Raw genomic sequence first — 25,297 nt, forward strand, 5'->3', positions numbered from 1 at the left:
GTCACTTGTGGAAGAAAAGCACATAATAATTTATTTAATTTAAACAGTGGGGAGGAAGGGGAAGACATCTGAACTGCATTTTTTTATGTAAATGAATGTTTATTGGACTTTTGGATGCTATAGAAATAAACTTCTGTATTGAAGGGGCGTGATCACACATATTGATCTTACAGGAGGAGCATAGATCAGTATGAAAACTGCTGTACCCTTTAGTTATTTTGGAGACGAACGTATTAATCATGTAAGGTAAAACTGAAGGCTGCTTTTGTCTTTGAAAGCTATGAGGGTGCCTTTGTGTTCCAGAGGATGCTCGATGCTGAACCATCAAATCCCACCTCTCTTTCAAGAATAGGAGTGTTGAGGTAGAGATAGTGCTTGGCAAGCCGGAGGCTTTCTCCTTATTTTAACAGATTCATTTTGTTGTTGTTGTTCAGCCAGTTGTGTTGGACTCTTTCGCAACTTCCATAACTACAGTTCATGGAGCCTGCCAGGTTCCTCTATCCATGGGATTTCCCAGGCAAGAATACCTGAGTGGGTTGCCATTTCCTTCTCCAAAGGATTGTCCAGACCCAGGGATCCAGGAGAGTTCGTGAATTAAATAAATAAATGAAAATGCAATGAATAGATGAGTAAATGGAGATATAAAAAAAAATATGTGACATTCTTAAAGTAGCTCCTGGTGAGGCCAAACTCCCAGATATTCAACTAATTATATACGGAAAAGAGAAGCTTTGTAAATTGGCAGATGCCTGAGGTTAACCACAGCGAGTGTTGGCTCCGGTCCGTCCAAGACGCCAACAATAGGCTGAAATAAGAGAAGCGGAATTCCAGAGCGGTCGGGGCTCTGATTCTCGCCCCGTGGGCTCCGAGCGTTTAGAGCCGGCCTCCCCCAGGGCCGCCCGCAGGCCCCACATCTCGGATCTCTCCAGGTGCCCTCTCTCGGTTCCCTCCCCACCTCCTCGACTTCCCCGGGGGGAGGGAAATGAACCGCCAGTGCGACCCAGTAGGGGGAGTGGGTGAGCCGGCCCCAGGGCAAGGCGCCGAAAGTGTCCCGGAGCGTGGGTGTGGGTGTGGGGTAACTTGGGTGGGAACGGCGTGGAGGTCACCGCCGCGAAGTCCTGCGCCCGGTCGGTGGGGTGTGTGCCACGGAAGCGAGGATAAATAGGAGGCTCCCTCCTCCCGGCGACACTCGCCGAACCTCCGGCCGCCTGCCCTGGGTGTTTGCCCGCCCGGTGGTAGCCCGGGTGCCAGCCTGGGGAGTAGTTTCGCTTCCTGCTGGCTCCGGGCATTCGTTTCCAGGCACCCAGTCGGGCGCCCGCGGCTCGAGAAGAGGGCGCAGGAGGAGGCGGGAGGCTCGTCTGGGGGGCTGCCCGGCCCCGCAGGCGCAGTTGATGGCCCGGGCCGCCCCGGGCGGCAGCGGGGCCGGCCTGCCCCTACTCCCGGCCCTCGCCCTGGGTAAGTGGCCGCACTCGGCACTGGAGACCCGGGAGGAGAGTCTCGGGTGCGGTCGCAAGGAGGGGCGAATCTTCCGCGCTGGTGTTTGGACTCCGAGGAGCCCTGGGGCTGGCAGGGGCGGGTCGAGGAACGTGCACGAGTTGGGTAGCTCGAGGATCTGGCACCTGGGCACCTGGGGCTGCACCTGCTGCCAGCGGCCCTGGGCCCAGGGGGCGGCCCGAGGGCGGTAGGGATCCCGCTGGCGGGCGCCGAGCGGAGGGCAGGGGCGCAGGTGCCCGCGAGCGAGGAGTGGTGGCAGTGAAATCCACTGAAATGGGAGCGGGGGACTAGACCGAGACGTCCCGGGGAGAGGAGGAGGAAAAGGAACTCCTTGGCTGGCGATGCAGGCCTGGGGGAGTGTGGAGCCTGGTGGAGAGCTATTTGCCTGTGTGTGCGCCTGGGCGGGTACTAGAGGTAGGAGGGGGAGGACCTGGGAGGCAGAGAGAGCTAAAGTGGGCCCGGAGAAGAATTATTACATTGCTTCTTGCTGGCCAAGTTAGGGGGAACAGGAGAAGGAAAAAAAAAAGACTCAACTTTTGAGATCTTCTGGGTCTTGTTGTTGCTGATAGGGAAGCAAAGGAGAGGGAGATGGGGTATTTCACTGAAGGCTAGTACTACTGATGAAACACATAGGTGTTCCACTTGGAATATATGATTTCCTATTTTAAGGAGAAATTGCAGAGAGAAGACTTTTCTTCACCTTGAAGGTGAAACCTGAGTGGGTAGGTTAGGGACCACTGGGTGTGGTCACCTGCTCGGAGGGAAGAGTGGCTAGTGGAAGGAGGGACAGGGTGCCTGGGTCTCCCTGGAGGCTCTCCTCACCTCCTTAGGAGTCAGGGCTGGCAGAGAGAGAGCTGCAACTTCGGATGCTGGTGACTTTATACAGCTGGACGCGAGGCTCCCCTCGTCCTCCAGTATGGGGAAGTAGCAGGAAGATACCCAGGTGGGAAGATCCTACTCCTTCAAGGTGTCTCCTCTGCATCTTGATCATTGGAGGTGAGGGGTGCGGGCAGAGGGATGGGCAACTGGCAATGTTCTATAGTCCTGGCTGGGACGAGGAGGAGGGACATCTGAACTTGGGGCACCAGTGTGACAGTTGAAGTGTCTATGTGATGAGGACACTTATCTTCCAGCCTAGAAAGGGCTGTGCTTTCTCTTATGGAGGAAAAGGGGTGGGGTCTAAATGAAAACTTCCATTTGGCTGTGTTCTTGGAGTAAGATTGGTGCCTAAAAGGTGTCATGGCCTTGGTTGGAAGTAGATCAGACTTAGACCATGGTTAGAGAGAAAGAACTGATTTACAGAGCCTGCAGAGGGAGAAGTCAGAAACAATCAATTTAGAGATGGAGTGATGTGGAGGCCTGAAGAACGGCAGTGAGCCCGAGAGGTAGGGCTAGAGACAGTACTCTGCTTTTAAAAGCATCACTTGGGTGAAACTGGCATTCTCTTCCTCTGTTTTATCTGCTCTGTCCTACTGTCAAAGTGTTTATTGAGAATCTGCTACAGTGAGCAAGATGCTAGAGCATATGAGAATGGGGGTGGGAAGAGGGCTCAAGAGAGTCTTAAAACATCATTCTTGACCTAAAAGATATGTGTTAAATTTAGGAATGCAGGACTCATAGATATGAGCAATAGGAGAAAATATCATGAAACTAGAGAAAAGAGAACTCAATAGGGAGAATTGGAATAGTGGGGAGGCTGCATGGAGGACTTGAGGGGATTGGACTGGGGCTTGGCTGAGTTTGAAACAGTTAAGAGAGAGGGAGGGCTTCCTTATTGCTCAGCTAGTGAAGGATCCCCCTGCCAATGCAGGAGACCCAAGAGACACAGGTTTGATACTTGGGTCGGCAGGATCCCCTGGAGAAGGAAATGGCAACCTCCCCCAGTATTCTTGCCTGGAAAATCCCATGGATAGAGGAGCCTGGTGGGCTACAGTCCATGGGGTTGCAAAGAGTTGGACATGACTTAGTGTGCATGCACACACAGACATACACACACACGCATGATTTGAAATAGTGGAGAGAAGGGCAGGAGAACGGGGAAAAGTATTTACCAAAGGGTTGGTGATGGGAATGAGATTTATTTCCTGGAGAGACAGGCAGTCTGCCTGCCAGACAGTAGAATTGATGAGAGGCAGATAGATTATGAAGAGCCAAAAGAAGCCAGATTAAAATATTTTGACGAGTCAATAAAAAGTTAAACATTCACCATCATAGGCTGTGAATACAGAGTGATATAATGCAAACAATGATTTAAGGAGACAAGCCTGGCAGTGGGGTGCAGTGTGAGAGGAGAGGAGGCCAGAGTACGTGATTGTCTCATAGATATAATCCAGGCAAGAGCTGATTCGGGACAAGATTAGGGTGGTGTGCCAGCAGAAATGGCCATAGTAGAAATGATTGTTCCAGGCTGATGGGCATTCTTCCCTATTAACTATCACATGGTGGTTGTTTTTTTTTTTTTCTCAAAACTTGTCAAAAGGCAGAAATGAAAAAGCAAAACCAAACAGAGCTCTAATCCAGTGCTATTGTAACTGAGGGTAACCTAAGTGTGCAACTTGCCTTGTTGAATGTTTGGCTTAGCGAATTGAATTCAGTCTCTGGATTCCCTAAGAGGCTCCACTCCTTGAAAAATGCCAAAGGATGTAATTTGTTGACCTCAGTGTTTCCATTAAGTGGTCCTATTTCTCTCACACATACTTAATTTTTAAGTCTCATTCCTAATTTAAGTCACATGTTATTTTATTTACTTCTTGAAAAGAATGTGAGCAATGGCTTGTGTGATGTTCTAGGGTGTGTGTGTGTGTGTGTGTGTGTGTGTGTGTGTGTGACAGCAAAAGTGCCTTGAGAGCTGGCAGTGAACAGACTTGAGACCTGGTTCCAGCTCTGCCATTCCATGACTCTGAGATGTCTGTAAATTACAATTTTCTGGGCATTGTTTTTCTCATTCTGTAAAGTAAAGGGGTTGCTTTAGATGAGACTAAGGTCCTTATCCACTTGACACTTTGCTGATCTTTTTAAAGAAATATTTATTTATTTGACTACACTGGGTCTTCGCTGCAGCACTTGGGATCTTTGAACTTTGTTAGACATGTAGGGTCTTATAGTTGTGGCATGTGGACTCTTCTTCACTGAGGCACTTGGGATCTAGTTCTCTGACTAGGGATCAAACCTGGGCCTCCTGCACTGGGAGTGTGAAATCTTAGCCACTGGACCACCAGGGATGTTCCAACACTCTCCTGACCTTTAACCAACATTTCTCCTAGGAATTTAAGAGAAAATCTTTCTACAATAACATTTAATTTCCATTTAGTTGTAATGGATCTTTGTTTCTTATAAACTTTATCTTTACAAAAAGAATCATACGTGCTCCTTTCTTTGATAAATATGGTAAAAGGGCAAGAACTTTGTTTAAAGTGTTTTTTAAATTTTGAAGAAGTTGGATTCCTTATAAATTTCTCCTTCTCACCCATGGCTGTAACAAACTAAAGCTAAAATCCTAACCAGTGAAAAAGGGAAAAAGTGCTTTATAAAAAACAATGAATGGGTTTTAAGGTCAAAAATATGTTCTGCTCCTTATAACATCTACACCATTAATATATGTAAGTTGTTTTTCTCTTCTTGAAGATATGAATGTATTCATGATGTAATATCTGACTTTCAAGTTGTAAAGCAGGTAAGTGGCAGCAAGTAAAATTCTCATTATAGAAAGGAAGTAGCTGAAGGCCCACAGTGAGGATTTCAGGATTTGCCTCTTCAGTTATGCTTTTTGGCTTAGAAAAGCCTTGGGAGTTTTTTTTTTTTTTTTCCTTTTCAAAAATTCCAGGTTTCATAGGCCACACTTGCATATTAACAAGTGTTACAAATCAAATTTTGCTATTGCTGCATTCTCAGTTATTGTGTGGAAACTCCCAAATAATTCTGCAAGAAAGACCCCAGTATTGCAGACAGGCTTTGTTGTGCCCATTGAAAGTGGCTCCGCCAAAGCTTGGCCTGCAAATATCTGTGCTGAAGTCAAAGGTGCCCAGGAAAGAGAGTACCTGTGTCTGTCCACACCCCTGGCATTGCTCCATCTCTGCTGAGACTTCTCACCCCAGTTCCATGTGCTCTTGACATCTGTGGAGAGTCCAGTGGGAAAGCCTCCTCTTGTTTTTTCTCACCCTCCCTGTAGCTCAGATGGTAAAGAATCTGCCTTCAATGCAGGAGGCAGGGGTTCAATCCCTGGGTCGGGAAGATCCCCTGGAAAAGGAAATGGCAACCCACTCCAGGATTCTTGCCTGGAGAATCCTCATGGACAGAGGAGCCTGGCGGACTGCAGTCCATGGGGTCTCAAAGAGCTGGACATAACTAAGTGACTAACACACATACTAATAGTAGTCAGCTCATGTCACGACACAGGCATGAATACTACTGGGAGCCTAGGTTAGGGGTGAGTCAGTGAAACAGGTACCAAACTGAAGCCTGAGTCACCCATCTAAACCATGATTATCAGCTTTGGCACAGTGGTAAGGAATCTGCTTGCTACTGCAGGAGACTCAAGAGACACAGGTTCAACTCCTGGGCTGGGAAGATCCCCTGGAATAGGAAATGGCAACCCACTCCAGTAGTCTTGCCTGGAAAATTCCACGGACAGAGGAGCCTGGCTGGGCTACATACAGTCCATGGGATCCCAGAGAGTCAGACTTGACTGAGCGATGGGGCATAGCACGCTGTTAGAATTAGTGTCTTCCCAGAGTGGTCCAAATAGATTAGCCAGAATCTGAGCTGCAGGCAGTTTAGACTTAAGCCATAATCCTGATACACTTCCAAATTTGTAGACAAACCCTTGGATCCATAAAGAATCCATATTCTAGTTGGTCAAGGGTCTTCCAAAATAAAATTTAAGAGGAAAGCAATCTGATTAAAATGGCTGTACTTTGTGTTGCTAATGTTTGCTAACTTGCTCAGGCATATTTGTATCTTAAAAAAGGAATTTGGGTAGCTCACATGAATCTCTACTTGCTATATTTTTTTTAAAAAGTAGATTTTTTAGATGGTTGGAGAAAGATGGGGTATTTCATCTTAATTAGTATCAGTTAGGCAATAACCTACATTGATGATCAGCAACACCAAGTCAAATAGCCAAGAAGTACTTTTATTCATTCTTTATGTCTGTTATTAAAGGATATGTAGTATAGTATTTGGGCTTTCCCAGTGGTTCAGTGGTAAAGAATCCACCTCAAAACAAGAGCCGCAGGAAATGCTGGTTCAATCCCTGGGTGCAGAAGATCCCCTGGAGGAGGGCATGGCAACCCACTCCAGTATTCTTGCCTGGAGAATCCCATGGACAGAGGAGCTGGGTGGGCTACAGTCATTAGGGTTGCAAAGAGTTGGACATGATTGAAGCAATTGAGCATGCACAGTGTAGTATTTACCTGACCTTTAGACCAGAATCATAGATTCCAAAACAGTGACAGAAAGTATGACAGCGTTTGTGTCCAGGCTTCTTATTTCAAAGTGCCCCAATTGGTTGTATAACAGGCTGAGTTACTAATATAGCATTTCTCTTTGCAAAGAGCTTCCCCAGTGGGTCAGCGGTAAAGAATCTGCCGACAGTGCAAGAGATGCAGGTTCAATTCCTGAGTCAAAAATATCCCCTGGAGAAGGAAATGGCAACTCGCTCCTGTATTCTTGCCTGGGAAAGCCCATGGACAGAGGAACCTGGTGGACTCTAGGCCATGGGGTCCCAAAGGAATCAGACATGACTTTGTGACTAAACAACAGCGCTGCAAAATCATGGATTTATTCATTAATTTAGCCTTATCTTTGAGATGTATAAAAAGTGCATGGCACATAGTAGGACCTGAAAACGTGCTAGTTAATTGAATGAATGAATGAATGAATGAGTGCAAGTGGCTGTTGATGACAGTGGCCAGGCATGAAGGGAAGAGTAGGTTCAGTAAAGAAAACAGCTGTTTCTTGTTGCCGAAACAGGCTCACAGCTCAGAGATGATGTAGAAGGACACATTTCTTCATCTCTTCTTACTTGGGACTTGCCTCTGGCGGTGCTAGAGATGCCTTCACAAAGGGACTTTATTTGGCAAATAGTAAGTTTACTTCTGTTTTAGGTTCACAACTGCTACTTGTCTCTCACAGGTTTGGTTCAAGGGCAGATCTCATCAGTCAAAATATAGGCTTTTAGAGCAGGTGTTTAAAGCAGGAAGGGAAATGCATTGGACCCAGGGCATTCTCCATTGGTTCGTTAAAGAAAATGCCCTTTGGATTTTGTGAGGTGTGAGGTGACTTGCTCTCCTATATGATTAGAACTTTTCCTAACACATGTGTGTTTCATTAACTGGGAGAAACAACTTGGTTATTTATGGGTTTCTGCTTAGTGTTAAATGTATGAAAACCTCTGATAGTTCCCATAGAAGTTGAGATAGATTTGCTGCGGAGGCTGAATGCAGTCTGACTTGTTAGTATTGAGGGATTCTCTGACTTATCTAATGTTATGTTGAAGTATTTCATAACTATCCACTGTCTGGCTTCCTTAATGATTAGATGTTAGCATTGTGAGCCGATGGCTCAGGCCTGTCCAGAGTAGGAGAGGAAGGCTTATTTCTTCCTCTAATGCAGACAGCCTAGTAGAAAGGACAGGGAATTATCATCAGAGCCGAATGAGGCCATTTGAGGAGACCCAGACTTGACTTGGGGGTTCCCAGGTGGTGTTAGGGGTGAAGAACCCGCTTGTCAATGCGGGAGATGTAAGAGACACTGGTTCAACCCCTGGCTCAGGAAGATCCCCTGGAGAAGGGAATGGCAACCTACTCCCGTATTCTTGCCTGGAGAATCCCATGGACAGAGGAGACTGGTGGGCTATAATCCAGAGGGTCACAAAGAGTCAGAGATGACTGAAGTGACCTAGCAAGACTTGACTTGTTCATGACCAGCTTCCTATTGAAATTCTGGCATTTGACTAGTTCAATCTCCTAAACTGATTGACACAGGACATTGCCATGTACTCAGATATCTGCTTAACCTTGGATATGAAATCTCAACATAATACACTCTGGAGAAATTCACAATTGATAAAGTGATTTCATATTAATACCATTACTTCACTGATCTTTACACCAAAATTAATAGTAGAGCAATTATGTAGTATGCATGTTGGGCACTATTCTAAGGGTGTAATATCTGGTTTCATCCACATAACACTATCCCTTGAACACACAAGCTAGACATATTGATGATTCCCATTTATGTTGAAGGATATGAGGCATGGAGGCATTAAATAATTTGTTCTGGCTTTATGAGCCTGAACAATGAGGATGAAGTGAGAATGCCTGGATCACAGTAGATAAATATTTGTGGGTGAATGAGAAAGACAGCAGAGGATAGAACACTAAAGTGCAATATGTATCACTGTATTTAAGAGGAACTCAGTTCTTCTTATTTAAAAAGCATTTAAGATTATTTTCCTACCATATTTGCTTTCCCTGCTGGCTACCCACACATCTGTGGCATCCTTGGCTTGGTCTCCGCCTCAGGTTCTTGGACTCTTGACTCTTCCTCCTAGCCAGGAAACCTGCCCACTCATATCCCAGGCCCAGGCCATTCCAGCTGGTAGTGAACAGTAGGCATTTGTCAGGCCAGGTGTTTTCCTTTGGTCTGTGCCTAGAATCACTTTGACCATCCTAGTCTGATCCTGTCCTTCAACAAATCTGAACCTGTGGGGTGACTCCTGCTCTTTCCTGGAATGCTTGCAGCACTGTGACACTTTAGGAAACACTCCTTAGTGCAGATGGAGGGAGGTGATCTCGCTTTAGATTTCCCCTGATTGCATCCATAGGCCTATTACTGAGAAGGAGTAGGAAGAGCGTATCCTGAGTCAATGTGATGCTATTGGCAAAAGTATAGATTCCGAGCCTGACCATCTAGGCATGACTCCCCTGGCACTTTGGTTTAACAACTCCTTCATCTTGGACAAATCTCTTAAACCCTCTTGACATCAGTTTCTTCATCTGTAAAAGCTGATAGCAACAGAACTGAGACTCTCATGTGGACTGAGTGAGTTACTGCATAAAGCACTTAAGCTGTGCCTGCAATATAGTTAGTTCTAGATTAACACGGGTTGTTATAATAGATAATTGGAAAACATAGATGAAATTATTAATTTTAAAAATTATAGATATTTTGATTCTGGTTATATCTAAAATACAATCAGCACCTACCAACTGGTGGGAAAACTTTCCCTTGCCTTTATTTCTCAAATTCCTCCTCCCACTAATTATGAAATAGGCAATAGATACGAATTCTCAAAAAGAGTTCTATTTTGGCTGGTTTTGATAGGAAGGGGTAAATGTAAGAAATGGTGCTGCAAAATGCTTATCTGCTTTCTAAAAATAAAAAGTCTCAATGGATTCTTCTTCAACTGCCAATTTTGATCCTAATTTTGTGCAATGAAAAACTTTCCAGCACTTACCTGACATTGACCCCCAAACCCAACATCTTAAGGTGAATCAGATGAAAAGTCATTCTCCACTAGCAGAGAAAATAAAATATTTACAAGATAATTTTGATACTTTTAATCTTATCAAAATGAGGTTGTCTCATTTACTGGGAGTTATGCAAATAATTACCTTGTATAAAAAGGATAAACTATCACTTTTGAAGGGTGAATCATAATGCAATGTCAAAATTCATTTCTAAATGTCAGACAACTGGAAAATAACCTGGTTGTTTTAGAAAAGTTTTCTTTTGACAAAATAACTTCCTCAGATTTTAAAGAGCCAAGAGCCCTGCATAAATATTAAGTTGTTCCATGATAATTGTCTTATAACATTGAGAAAGTTACTTAGTCTATCTGTGCTGCATTTTCTTATCCATAGAATGACAGTAATGATAGTAGTACTTATCATCCAGAGACATGGGAGTGTATTGAGGATAAAATAGGATAATGAAGGAAAAGATTTTAGCAGAATAATTGGCTAAAAATTGCTCAAAATTTATTAATATTCTTAACTTTATGAATATGTAGATAACTTTAAAATTATTTCATAGGTGTGTCTAAAAAGAAAAATAGAATCATTGTGTTCATTAAGCCTATGGGAGTGTGTTTGTACTTTGATCAAAGGAAATTGCTGTCATATTCACCACTGGAAGCATGGAAAGGAAAAAAATGAAGCAGAAATCTGTCTCATTATAACCATGTTTTCAACAGCTCCATTAGAATGTAAATGCCACTCATGATGTCAGGGGTTTTTATCTGATTTGTTCACAGCTATGTTCCCAGTAGAATAGAGGATTCCTGTACATAGTAGATACTCTCACCTTCATTTAGGAAAATTTATCCCAATTTTTCTCTCTGAAAAAAATAGCATCAGCTGCCTTGGGATGCGGTGAGCTTCATGAGCCTGGATATGTCTGTGGTTTGGGTGGCTTTTAGGAACGTTGTATAGAGGAGATTCCCAGGAGAGGTAGGAGTTGGACCAAATGACCACCGAGGGTTCTTATGTCTCTCTGAATGATGGATGTTACTATGATGCTACTTCACTTTGGGGATACTTTGGAGGTTGATAGATAGAGTTTCAAACTAAGACACTGCCGACTGACTTCCCTTAGAGGAGAAGAGGCAAGACATTTGGAGACCTTGGGGGCCAACGGTAAAGAATTTCAAAAAGAAAATCACTTGTTCCCCCACTCTCCCTGCCCCAAACTGTACTCAGTAACCATGTCTTTCCACAACTAGAATTATCAAGGTTGACACAACCGACAATGCCCATACAGTATCGTGCACCCCTCATATGATGTGATGAGAGTATATCCTGGGATATGGTATCAATCCTGTGCCGTGGGCTCAGTTTTGCCTTAAAGACTCTACACTCTATATTTTACCATCTGTTGGGATAATAATTATCACCTGGGATCCTATTGTGATGGGAAAAAACCCTGACATAACTATAATTGATAAATTCTGTTGACTAAAATTTCAAATGTTATTATGAGACACGTTTCTAAAATTGCCATCCTGTGATAGGAAACTTCCATGAGAAGATTCTCTACTCACTTTTAAATAAATGAAAATTACCCTGTAAGAGAGGGCAAGAAGGACAAAAATGTGACTTAGACGCCAGAGGAAATGAATACACTTTTCATTGGCCTTGACAGAAGCATAACAAACAAAATGCACTCTGTTCGTTCTTACCGATTTCTACCCAACAGCATCCACCCCTATTAAATAACTTCTTGAGTGGTTTTCTAGATTAGTCAGATGCTTTATTCAGGATGTGGTGAACAGAGGTTGCAAAGTTTCAATTAGAAATATGTGGTGTGACTATTTCTTAATGAGTCTTATTTTCATAGGTCACACAAGAAAATCAATTGAATTATTTCACAGTCACACGCCACACATCCAGAAGGCCCTTGTTTCTTAATAGTTCTGTGTATAATTCTTCACTCCAATTGGGCATCCTTATGCATTGTCCCCTAGAGCATACTCAGCTCCTTTCTATGTCATTACCTTTGGTTCAGTTTCGTTTCCAACTTCTTTTGTGAAACTTTTCCCAGTGATTTCTTCGGCTCAACACCTTGCCTCTTTTTGGAATTCTGTTAGAATTTATTTTCTTTATAGTTATTTACCGTTAATCACTCAGTTGTGTCCAGCTCTTTGTGACAGCATGGACTGTCGTCTACCAGTCTCCTTAGTCTATGGAATTCTCCAGGCAAGACTACTGGAGTAGGTATCCATTCTTTTCTCCAAGGGATCTTCTTGATCCAGGGATCAAACCCAGGACTCCTGCATTGTAGGCAGTTTCTTTACCATCTGAGCCACTAGGGAAGCCCTGACACTTATAAATATACTGTCTGATATTGATTGACTGATATTTATGATCTCTGCAAATGGTTTGATCAATAAAGATAATAATGGGTTAATGTTAAGTGGGTTAACTTACCATAACTTATTTTAAGGGCCTAAATTCTGGGATGTTTTTAGGTTGGGTGAGCATCAACTCTAAAACCCTATCTACTCTAAAACATAGGGTTTTCTTTTGTTTACCATTATTAAAGTTTGATGACTGTTTCCTCATGGGTCAGAGGCTGTGTTATTGCTGGATCGAGAGGCCAACTTTGCTATTCCTCCTCACTTTGCACTCGGATAATCCTCCTTGATAACAAATTTTTCTTTTTCCTTGGTTCCTTTTGCTTCCTCTCATTGAACTATTATGGAAATTCAGTGAGCCCAGAGCTTTTCATTTAAAGTGCTACAATGTCTGACTGTCTTGCCTGGCCTTATCATAAAGGAATAGGGTTCAAAAAGTTAAGTTTTGACAACTGATGATTTCTAAGGAACTAGCTCTAGGTTACTATAGGGTTCTTTATCAATTTAGTCATTGTTGTCATAGATTTAATAATGGTCAATGGCCAAAACAGAAAGGTTGATTTACTGGCAAAGGCATTATTGTGTTGACAGCTTTCAGATATATGAGTTAGTTTATGTATGACAGGTTGTTACATTGCTTCCCTTTTGAGCTTTAAAAATATTATTGTGGGGTTCTTTTATGAGTTAAATATACACTATCCATCATTCTAAGTCCTTCTTAAACACTGAGATATTGTTTCTACCACTTTGAATAAAATTTTGTGTTGAATTAGGAAGGAGTTCGTATTCTAATTTCCTTATTTTGAATGGACATAAACTATATGTGAAGACTCTAATTTTTTTTTTCTCTACCCTTTTCTAGGCCTCCTCTCCTGGCCCTGAAAATCTGGAACGTGTCTTTCAGTTTTATAAGATTAGATAGTCCTTCCGGTGTGTGTGGTTTGAGAGATATTAGAAAAATCTCTCCTTGTCCTGGAATAAGGCTCCCTCTGAGATGTTCTGATGCCACCAAATACTCCACTATATGGGACACAAAGTCAGGCATTTCTTAAGGGCACTTCAACTACCTCCCTTGTCCCTTGATCCACTCTCTACTCATACCAGCTTGCCCCTCTTTCAGGACTTAGATATAAGGCCATGTCCCAGGGCAGAAATTCCAGCCTTTCACTCCCCAAGGGGCCAGAGAAAGGAGCAGGCAGCATCCAGTGGGGTAAATTTCATTCAGTGGGAAATGGGTGATGGAAGTGACTGGGGTAGAGAAATTCCTCCTGCATCCTTTCTTCTGTTGGGCTACTTCAGGATGCAGTTCCTTTACCGACTTTTTACACAGACCGTGGATGAGTGAGCGTGTCACTCATTTCTGTCTTTGTGACTCACTCTTGAGCTGCACCCAGAGTGATGGGCACACTCGTGACATTGCACCGTCTCCTTCTCGGCTTCCTTTCCTTTTTTCTCATTCTCATGGTCCAGAGCTTGTACATCCCCAACAAAGTGATAACCCCTTAATCTGTATCTCAGGCTCCCCAGAAGACCCAGTTGAGGCACTTGATTCTAGAGTATTCTGTTGAATTAAATAATTTCTTTCTTTGAAGGTATACTTTGAAAGCAAATGCATTTAGAAAGGGAAATCTAGGAAGAAATTATGTTCTATTAGGGAAAATGTTAAAGCAATAGGAGGATACTAGTTTATAGAAGGGGAAAAGACAACAATGAAAAAGAATAGGAAAGGAGTCACCAAAAGATGGAGGAGAACATCAATGTCAAACTTAAATCTATTTCACAGTTTTTTACTCAGCCACCCACAAGCTCAATGGTAAAAAGGATTTCTACCCCTGAATATTTTTTTCAAATCCACTTTAGATATGTCCTCTTTTTGGATGCAGAAAATACTTTTTGTGTATAGTATGCATACTTAGGATTCTGTTTTTCTTTTTGACAATAGAGATACATTGGGGAAATTTCCCAGCTGCTTAAATTCTAACATTGATTTCAAAGTTTTAAAATGGAAACGATAACCCTATATGCAAAACAGAAAGAGACACAGATGTACAGAACAGACTTTTGGACTCTGTGGGAGAAGGCAAGGGTGGGATGTTTTGAGAGAACAGTATCGAAACATGTATATTATCTAGGGTGAAACAGATCACCAGCCCAGGCTGGATGCATGAGACTAGTGCTCGGGCCTGGTGCACTGGGAAGACCCAGAGGGATGGGGTGGAGGGGGAGGTGGGAGGGGGGATCGGGATGGGAAATACATGTAAATCCATGTCAATGTATGACAAAAACCACTACAATATTGTAAAGTAATTAGCCTCCAACTAATAAAAATAAATGGAAAAAAAAACTTTATCAATTTTATTTTCCAGAAATTAAAAATTAGATAGATAATACATTTGATTGCTAAATAGTATCATCTAAGATCTGAATTTATCTGTTATATTTGTATCATTGACTTATTTAACAAACCAACTGAATTAGTAGCACCCATCTGACATAAACACCATGCTGAGTCACTGACAGACTGTACTGAAAATACAAGGAAACATAAATGCAGAGGATGATGTATTTCTATTAATTGCTTGAAGTGCATTCATGTTAATTAGTTTTTTAAAAACACTGGAGAAAAACCAGCACGTGAAAAGACCAACACACAGGTTTTTCTCACTGAACACATTTCATCTTGCACTTTAGAAGTGTAATGAGGTATATGTACATTTATTTATCTTTTGTAGTTTGTTTTGTAGGAATACTTAATACACAAGGCAAATCACACCGTAAATGTAGAAATGTCAGTATCCATTAACGAGAATGAGATTCTATATTTTATGAGAGTAATAAGAATTTTTTTGCTTTTGGTCTCATAGCTGCCGTTCTGTTGAGTCCTATATTGTGACAGGTATTGCCAAGGTTAATAATCATAATTTACTACTTTTTCCAGTTTCTTTAAGCAGCTAGCTAAATTGTTACCTTATAAGTCATGTATTATGGGCCTCAGTTTGTAGATGGACACCCTGTAGTTCAATGCTGAGTAACTTAATCATATCACAAAGTTGGTAAATTAAAAGGTACATTCAGGATTCAAATACAGTTCCATTTGACTCTAAACATATCCTTTTCTTATTAATCCCTCTAATATAAATGAACTTTTGGGAATTTGACTATGAAATATTCTTCTGATTTCTGCTTGTATTTGTAAATTGATATATTCTCTGTTGATTTACAGTGGGATTGCCTAATGGGACATGGAGTGTGATTTGAATCCTAAAATAAGATTGATATGATATCACGGGAAATCATAGGATTTAGTAGGCACAAATAGATGTCCTAAGTTATCAGAATATGGATATTTTGTGATAAAATATATTTATTTTAAAACTATAAAATGCATTTGGGTCTAAAAATGGAAAGTTCAGCTCAGAGATGAGGCAAATACAACCTATATGACTGTTTGACTTGGTCACATTTGATCTTTTTAAATAGTTGACCCAGCTGGTGTATGACTTACCTCAGCATTAGCAGTAACTCTGAGACGGCAGGTCATGCTCCTTGTCAAACTATGCCTCTTTGAATGCTTGTATTGTTCCCAATGACTTCATTCTCTATGCTGGCTGACGGGGATAGTACTGTTAATACATTCCATAACTTTTAATTTGAGAATCTCAAAGTGCAGAAAAGTAAATGGAGCTTTGACTCACTAAAGTAGAATTAGGTTTCTTTTCCTTTTTGTCTTTATGAGTAGTTTCGCCATTTAAAAACCAACCTCAGAAATACAGACTCAATATCCAATCACTTAGTAAATGCAGCTAATTTAACCTTTTTGTGTGTTATTTTGTTTTTATTGCTTGAATGCATCTGAGAATTCTACAGGTCATGTGCAGCAGGGAGACATGGATAATAGATTGAATGAAAGAATAAGAAAGTAAAGAGATTGTGAAATATTTGGATGACATCTAAAATTTAATGCAATAACATTTAAAAGGGACAAGTGCAAACTTAAGTTTAGGTGAAAATTGAAACAAACAAAAAGAAAACCAAAACAACGTAACAAAAAATCCATCAATACGCTGCCTTCCAGCAGTATAAGAAATTTAAGAGTTTCTTTTTATTCTAAGCAGCATAAAACCCCTGAAATTAATGGAATAATTTTAAAGGGCTGATATGCTATGGGGATGCATATGGCACCTTCAGTGTGGTGGTTGAGAGTCCCATTCTGTCTTTGCCAAACCATGTAAAATACTGCTTTATTTTAACCTTGTATTTAAGGAGCATGTAAGGTTTATGAGAGGTCTTGTGATTTCAGGTAAAATAAGATTGAAGTCACCAGGATGTTTAGCCCGAGGAAGAGAAATTCTTTCAGGAAAGCTTGATTTCTGGCTTCAAACATATGAGGATCTGTCATGAGAAAGAGAGTTTAGACTTATTCTATGTGATTCCAATTAGCAGAGTAAAATTATGGGAAGGAAAAAACTAGTTCAACATAAAGAAGCATTTGTAGAGGTTTAGAAATAGATGCCTAATATTTATTTTGAATGAATGACTGTGATCGAAAGAATGGATGAATGGTCTCATTGAAATGGGATGCCTTAGAAGAGAGTGAAGTCTCTGTGCCAAAATTTTAAAGGTGGGCTTAATAAACTCTCTCTCAGGGAATGTTTTATAGAGAAGTTGAGAGTTGATTGGGGGCTTTCCAGGTGGAGCTAGTGGGAATCCACCTGCCAAAGCAGGAGACATAAGAGACACGGGTTCAATCCCTGGATCGGGACGATCCCAGAGAGGAGGCCATGGCAACCCACTCCAGTATCTTGCCTGGAGTATTGCCTGCCTCTCTCATGGACAGAGAAGCCTGGCAGGCTACAGTCCATAGGGTTGCAGAAGAGTTAGACATGACTGAGGCAACTTAGCCATGAGAGTTGAGGGGTAGGAGATTTGAATACCTCTGAGGTTCTTACTAATTCTGAAAATTAATATAATTTGTGACTCTTGAATGAAAATTTTATGTTTTCCACATCTAGTATCATACTTTCTTTTATTTTCTCTAAAATACAATCCATAGGTTCTCTGATAAAGATAATTTTAATAATGTGTCTTCTTTTAAAAATTCTTTTGCTAAATTATTTCACTTGATTTTTGTGAACTAGATCATGGGATAGGCAGAGAGCCTTTGATTGTACTTTTTCATGAGGAAAAAGGTCAGGATAGTGTGTTAATTAACTCAAGGTCAAGTGGTGAATTAATGACTGTGTCTGGTGCTCTTTCCATAAGATAATGGCATTTTCCCTAAGAAATTTTTTAAGTCAAAATGTGAGCCTTTGAAGCTATGCAGTTGACTTAGATTAAAGGAATATATTTTAAAAATGAAAGCTATGTTTTGGATAAAAATAAAATTAAAATGGTTTGAAGAGAATTTCAGTGGTTCTCAACCAATGTAATTTCTCACCCAAGGAAACATTTGACAAGGTCTGGAGAGAGTTTTGATTGTGACATCTTAGGGTTGGATGGAGGAAGGGAGGAGGTGACACTGGCATCTTGGGGGCAAAAGCCAGGTATACTGCTGGTCATAATACAGTGCATAGCATCCTGAAACAAAGAATTATCCAGCCCCCAGATGCTAGTAGCGTGAAAGTGGAGAAACCCATTAGACATTTCCCACTCATTTTAACTAGAATGTGTGTTTCTTTGATCAATGAGGTAAGATATATGGAATATAAGATATCTTTAAGCTTTTATTCACCAAGGAATTTTCATTCACTTGAATACAGTTATACCTGCCAAAACTGCTAACTTTGACTGCAAAAGGACTACCTTGCAATTGCAGTGGCCCTGCCTTTTGGGTTAAACTTTCCAAACTCTCTGCCTCTGTTATTAATTCATCCTTTGCCTCTCCCCTGTACCTTTGGCAGCTTCCTGTCAATTATCTTTCACAATAAAGATGAAAGCAAAATAACTCTTTTCTGTACATATTGACTAATGGTACCCTTCCCTTTCTAGTCTTTGAAGAGTAGTCTACAGTTATTTGCACATGTTTATGCCATTTCTATTTATCTAGCAAGATATTGTTAGTGCTTTTTGGTTTTCAAATCTAATGCATATATTTCAGGTTTTATTTTTAATTCTCCATCGGTCCTTATCCCTGCTTTTGCTCAGTCATGTCCAACTCTTTGCAACCCTAGGGACTATAGCCTGCCAGGCTCCTCTGTCCATGGGATTTTCAAGGCAAGAATATTGGAGTGGGTTACCATTTCCTCCTCTAGGGAATCTTCCTGACCCAGGGATCCAACTAAAGTCTCCTGCACTGCAGGTGGTTCTTTACTGCTGGGTCACCATATATAGTTGATCAAATTCTTCTAGAAAACTTCTCTTCTGTGGCTGTTCCTTCTTGATCCCTTGAGGGCTCTTCTCTTTCTGCTCCTCTATGATACTGTTTTTTTTTTTTTTTCTTTTCAGGATTGTGTGCTTAATCAGCTTTTTTTTCTTTTCACATAGTTCTTTCTAACAGATCCATATCAATGGCGCTAAATACCAGTTTATTTTTCATGACTCCAAAATTTAGAACCTGTAGCTTTGGCTTCACTCCAAGGTTCCAGATCTAATATCCATCTACTGCTTGTAAATGAGACACAGTCTTGTCAGATTCAGAATGTCTAAAACGGAAATTTTTTCCATGCCTATGTTTTCCAGTTTGAGCTGCTGTAAAAAAATAACATAGACTTGATGGCTTGTAAACAACAAACATTTATTTTTCACAGTTCTGGAGGCTGCTAAGTCCCAAATGAAGATCTCTAGCAGATTCAGTGTTTGGAGAGAGCCTGCTTCCTGGTTCATAGACAGACATCTTTCTACCTTGTCCTCACATGGCAAGGGAGCTCTGTGAGGTGTCTTTCATAAGGTCTGATCCCAAACATGAGGGCTCCACCCTCACGACCTAGTCACATCACATTAGGGATTAGGTTTCAACAAAACAGTCTATAGCAATCCTCAACCTGTTTGTTTTCTTGTATACTTACACTTGTGGTTGGTACCACAATCCAGCCAATCACTCTAGTCACAAACTCTGGAGTCATCCTAGACTCCTTTTATCCTACCTCCTACTCTAGCTTATTAGTCACCAAGTCTTTTTTGTTTATATTTCACTTTGTGAATATCTCTCATGTTCATTTCTTCTTCTCCATACGGTTATGTTGCCACCACCTTCATTTAGGTATGTCTGAATCACCTGTATTGGTATTAAAGGAACCTTTTCAAAGTGAAAAAAAAGATGATCACAATGGTTCTCACTTGAAACTTTTCAATGACCCCATTTTAACTACATGAAAGTGAAAGTGTTCGCTGCTCAGTCAGTGTCCAACTCTTTGCAACATCTTGGACTGTAGCCCTCCAGGCTCCTCTGCGCATGGGATTTTCCAGACAAGAATACTGGAATGGGTTGCTATTTCCTTCTCCAGGGGATCTTCCTGACCCAGGGATGGAATCTGGATGTCCCTCATTGCAGGCAGATTTTTTTACTGTCTGATCCACCAGGGAAGCAGATCCAAAGTAATTAACATGGCTCTTAGCCATTTGTGACCTACGGCCCTCCAATCTTTTCTTCCATCACAATCCCCACCCACCCTCCAAAGAACTGGACAACTTGTATTATTCATGCCATGCCTTTTTATAAGTTGGCTCTTTAATTGAGAATGCCCTGGTTAGTTACAATTTTTTTGGTCTTTTTCTTAAAAATAAATTTTTTAAAATAAAGTAATACATGTACACAGATTTTTAAAAAATCAAATAATGCTAAAAAGATCATAATATTGAATAAGAGATCTTTGTTCCTGCCTTCCTGGCTCTTCACCTTGCTAGAATCAACCACTTTTGACTCTTTAAGGTGCTTCTTCTGTATTTACCTCTGTATTGCTAAACCATTTGTTTGTAATACTATTTCTTGATTTGTCAAGTTTAGCCTTGTTGAGTTTCTCTTCTCATTCCAGTATAGTTACTATAAGGGTAATACTCAAAACACTTAATGATGAGCACTGCATAGATAATGATTAATCACAACTAGTTACTCTACATGGTCTATGTTGGCTAATTATTGGTCTTGATTCTATGACACATTTGATAGCCCAGTTGGTAAAGAATCTACCTGCAATGCAGGAGACCATGGTTTGATTCCTGGGTTGGGAAGATCTGTTGGAGAAGGGATAGGCTACCTACTCCAGTATTCTTGGGCTTCCCTTGTGGTTCAGCTGGTAAGGAATCCACCTGAAATGCAGGAGACCTGGGTTCAATCCCTGGGTCCCCTGGAGAAGGGACAGACTACCCACTCCAGTATTCTGGCCTGAAGAATTCCATGGACTGTATAGTCCATGGGGTTGCAAGAGTCGGACATGACTGAGCGACTTTCACCTCCCTCAGTATTTACTTTATCATTACCACATAAATATTGTCAACTGCTGAAATAATATAATATAATCATGTTATCTTGATAACTCAGTATTTGTTTTCTAGAAGTTATTGATGTTTTAAAAGAGCATTTATTACCTATTAAAAAGTCACCGTAATTCCCACCTTCTCTGTGAAGTTTTTGCTGTTATGCAAGTTGATTCTCCACCCTGTGTTATTCCCATGCTACCTCTGTTTTGCTTATCACATTACATTTTATAGATTTGTGTGTCTATCTTCCTTTTGAGAATATGAGTTCCTTGAAGGTAGTGATGGTATCTGTTATCTTTGAACATTCAGTGTCTTGTATCAGTGCCAAACCCAAAATATTTAATAAATATCTGTTGAATTATGGATGAAACAGGAGCATCCTTTCTCTTTGAAGCAGCCTTCAATATTGAGTAGATGCTTTTGTGAGCACTTCTCTGATTCCTGAGTCTCTCCATATGGATCACACACTCAGATTCCTGTCAGGGTCTAGGAAGTTAAAATCAATGAGCTCAACAAGCCTGGTGGAGTCTGTGGCATTTAAAGAGGTCACGTGCTGCTAGGTTCCAGCTAGTTGTTGCTATGAAGGTGTTTCAGATCTGTGTTGCCAGACCTTCCACTTTTTAAATAGAAGCAGAAAAATCCAGGCTTGATATGAACCATCATGATTCAGTTTTAAAAAACTATGCAGACCAAGTAAATTGTTCTTCAAAATCAAGCTCGATTTGGTTCAGGACCACAAGCTGATGAAGATTATTGCTTGGGAGTAGGAGGAACTGTATACCTCATCCCAGAGCCTTGAACTTGGTGTCTGATTGGCCTGAGAATGTCTGACCCAAGGGGTCCTCCCAGGGGCTCTCTCCAGTGGAATTTCTTTGCCAGTGGATGCCAGCATGTGGGGTGAGCCTTAGCAGAAGACAGCCTGGGCACAGCCTGCCAGAGTGTTCGGAGACCCTGGCAGGATTTCCATGGAATCAGGACTCCCTCTGTCGTGTGGGAATAGAGAATGTTGTGTTAAATTATAAAGTGATAAGGGAAGGAGCTCAAGAAGACTAAAAGTTGTACACTATCTGCCAAACCATGTGTGTATCTTTTCTTATGTTAATTTATGTTTTTATAATACTCCTAAGAAGAAGATATTGCCATCCTTAGTTTGCAGATGTTAAATCTCTGTGAGATTTAGTTTTGTTTTTTTTTTTTCAATTTCCATCATCAGAATAGATTAACTGAAGAATTAATGCCTCTTATTCTGCCCATGAAGAAAGCCCATATGTGGGATTTAAAAAATGATTTAAACCTGTTTTATAATAAAAAAAGGATAAAATTTTCCACTGGACATTGACATTGGGATCTTTGAACTTAATGTTTGTTTTGCATGTTCATAGATTAATCTAAGATCGCTCATCTATCAACATTTGTTGAATATCCCTTGTGCTCTGTGTTAAATAACAGGATTTCAGAGCTGGGAAAAATACAATTCCTGTGCTTGAGAAGTCTTAAATGACTGTTTCTGGTTTGTTCTAAGTGTGAAAGGAGGAGCCAGGTAATAGGGCTAAAGGCAGAAAAATATATAGAAATTTGGTATCCAAATTGTGTTTTGTTTTGTTTTTAAATTTGAGCTGCTCCTTTTTTCTTGTTTCAACAAACAGAATAGTCAAGTAGAAAAATTACAAAGTGAAAATTAGGATAATTAAGGAAAAATTCTTCTAACCATGTGGACAACTCTATCTACTTACTTACCCATCTCTTTTTTAACTATTTGTCTATGTGGTTATTTTCATATTTATCACAAACACATGCAGAAAAAAACACTCAGAACTCACTAATTACTATTCTATAACTGCTTCTCTTACTGACGGATATTTTTAAATGTTTAAAAATAATATTTTATAGCTGAAGAGCATTTTATTACATGGAAATATTTCCTATATCTTGACTCAGTTCTCTATTGTTAGATATTTAGGCCAATTTCTAATTTTTTTATAAGCCATGTCACATGTAGAAATTTTGTGGTGAAATCTTTTTGTGTATTTTAATTTATTTCTTTGGGAAAAATTGCTAGAAATGAGATTACTGGACTTAAGCACTTGGACAATTTTAAAGCTTTTAGCTAAAAGCTGAAAGTTCTGGTAAATTGTCCTGTGGAAGTAGTAATAATTTTCCTCTTATCAATGGATATGAGTTTCTATTTCTCTTCACTGTTTCCAACGCTAGGTACCACCTCTTTAAAAAAAATTTTTTTTCCCCCCACTTCGATAGAGATAGAAAAAACTCTCTGTTTTGTAAAACTCTTTTTGAAATTCTTTCAGCCTTTGAACTTTCTGGATTCTATTGTTATCTGGTACAATACTATCACTTTGTATTGTGATTACTTGGTTGGCTGATTACCTGCCTTAGCAGCGTTGGAAGAGTTTGAGGGTAGAGCATTTCCTGTCCACAGGTGTGTTTTGGGGGTGCTTGTGGATGTTTGTTGAGCTTAATTGTACTTGAAGGACATGTGCAGTTTAGAACCTTGTCAACACAACCAGTGGGCAAGTTACTCTGTTCCTACTAGTTACATAATAATGAGTAATTTAACTGGGTACTGATTAAGTGTTAGCACTGCATTAAGTGCTTTGTACACTTAGCTGGTTGGAGCCTCACGACAGCTCTCTGAAGAAGACAAAATAATTATTTCCATCTTGCCAATGAGGAAACCGAGAGGTCATGAAACTTGCCCATGGTACGTGGCTATAAGGTGGCAAAAACAGGTTATAAACTCAGGATCATCCAGCTCCCAAGCAGTTTAATCATTCCTCCTCTCCCCTCTCCTCTCCAGCTTCTTATTACAGATATTTAAAAGTATATGTAAAAGTAGAGACAACAGCAGAGTGAACCTTGACAAACATACCACCCAGCTTCAACAATGGTCAATATGTGAACAATCTTGCTTCATCTATGCCTTTCCCTCACTGCCACACACCTGTCTTCCCTTGTTGGATTATTTTAAAGCAAATCAGAGATACATTAATCTCCTTAATAAGGATTTAAATACATATCTCTAAGAGATATAAATTCTGTTTTTAACATCTAAACCACAAAATCATTATCATACTTGCTGCTGCTGCTGCTGTCGCTTCAGTCGTGTCCGACTCTGTACGACCCCATAGACGGCAGCCCACCAGGCTCCTCCGTCCCTGGGATTCTCCAGGCAAGATTACTGGAGTGGGCTGCCATTTCCTTCTCCAATGCATGCATGCATGCTAAGTCGTTTCAGTCGTGTCCGACTCTATGCGACCCTATGGACAGCAGCCCACCAGGCTCCTCTGTACACAGGATTCTCTAGGCAAGAGTACTGGAGTGGGTTGCCATTTCCTTCTCCTATCACACTTGACACTCTAACAGTTTCTTAAGATTGTCAGATTGCCCTGATACCTTTACTGTGATTTTTACTGTTGGTTTGTTTGAATCTGAATCCCTGCAAGGACTACCCTTTGTATTCTAAACTTTCCTAACCTCAGCACAGTCTTCCTTTCCTTCCCCTGCTTTTCCATGAGACCTGTCATTCTCAGAGACCGACTTACTAAGCTGGAGGAACTTCAAATTTTAAAATAGTTCCTATGAATTGAATATCTAGTTTGCATCTCCCCAGAAGGAAGCACACTCAGTAGTTAAAACTTGAGAAGCACTGGGTATGTGAAGACCAGGGGAGAAAATACATTGCCACATGGGTTCATTATCCCTCCTCCCTGAAGCTCACCAGTGTATATTCATCAGGTGGCTGAGAACTCCCTTTGTTCTGTTCATAGGATAAGGCTTCATCGCAGCTATGGCTAAGTCTTCTCACTTATAGGGCCAGGTCTCATCAGATAGAAGTGATGTGTGTATTGTTGTTGTTTGTTCAGTCGTGTCTGACTCTTTGCAACCCCATGGACTGTAGCCCTCCCGGCTCCTCTGTCCATGGGATTTCCCAGGTAAGAATACTGGAGTGAGTTGCCATTCCCTTCTCCAGGGGATCTTCCCAAACCCAGGGATCAAACCCAGGTCTCCCACATTGTAGGCAGATTCTTTAATGTCTGAGCCACCAGGGAAACCCAGTAAGTGATACTGGCTTGAAAATTCTGTCTTGAGCCTTGAGCTTAAAAAATGAGACATGCCAGCCTGGGTGCCCCTTCGATGCTGCAAGAGAATAACTTGGAAATGGGAGCCACAGACTTGTTATTTTCATAAATGGTTGAGACTTTGATAGGATCTTTTGTCTTGAGCATGTTTTCAAGGTTTCATGTTTGTTTTGGTTCTGTTTTGAACTTGAAGGTCTAGTGATCCTCCACTGTGTTCTGGCAGATGGGAATTCAACCAGAAGTCCTGAAAATGATGGCCTTCTCTGTGGAGATCATGCAGAAAACTGCCCAGGTAATGCATAACTAGTGATGTCTTTCTATTTCATCAGCTTTATATTCAATCTCAGAAAGCTGACTTCCCTACATTTTAAGTTGTTGATAATACAGTAATCATAAAACCAGATAGTTTTTTGAGCACTTGCTAATGTACCAG

At 40.9% G+C, this 25,297-nt stretch overlaps 1 protein-coding gene across 1 annotated transcript in view; it reads left to right on the top strand.

Annotated features, from left to right (window-relative positions):
• The first annotated feature begins 1,080 nt into the window (after nucleotides 1–1,080).
• BTC (betacellulin) overlaps nucleotides 1,081–25,297 on the top strand; it is a 49,394-nt gene continuing 25,177 nt past the window's right edge. The window contains exons 1-2 of the mRNA XM_065914502.1: nucleotides 1,081–1,455; nucleotides 25,058–25,156. Of these exons, the coding sequence (XP_065770574.1) occupies nucleotides 1,392–1,455; nucleotides 25,058–25,156 (163 nt within the window). The 5' untranslated portion in view covers nucleotides 1,081–1,391. The remainder of the gene's footprint in view (nucleotides 1,456–25,057; nucleotides 25,157–25,297) is intronic.

The sequence above is a fragment of the Muntiacus reevesi genome, chromosome 22 (genome assembly GCF_963930625.1).
Source record: "Muntiacus reevesi chromosome 22, mMunRee1.1, whole genome shotgun sequence".
Classification (NCBI taxonomy): Eukaryota; Metazoa; Chordata; class Mammalia; order Artiodactyla; family Cervidae; genus Muntiacus; species Muntiacus reevesi.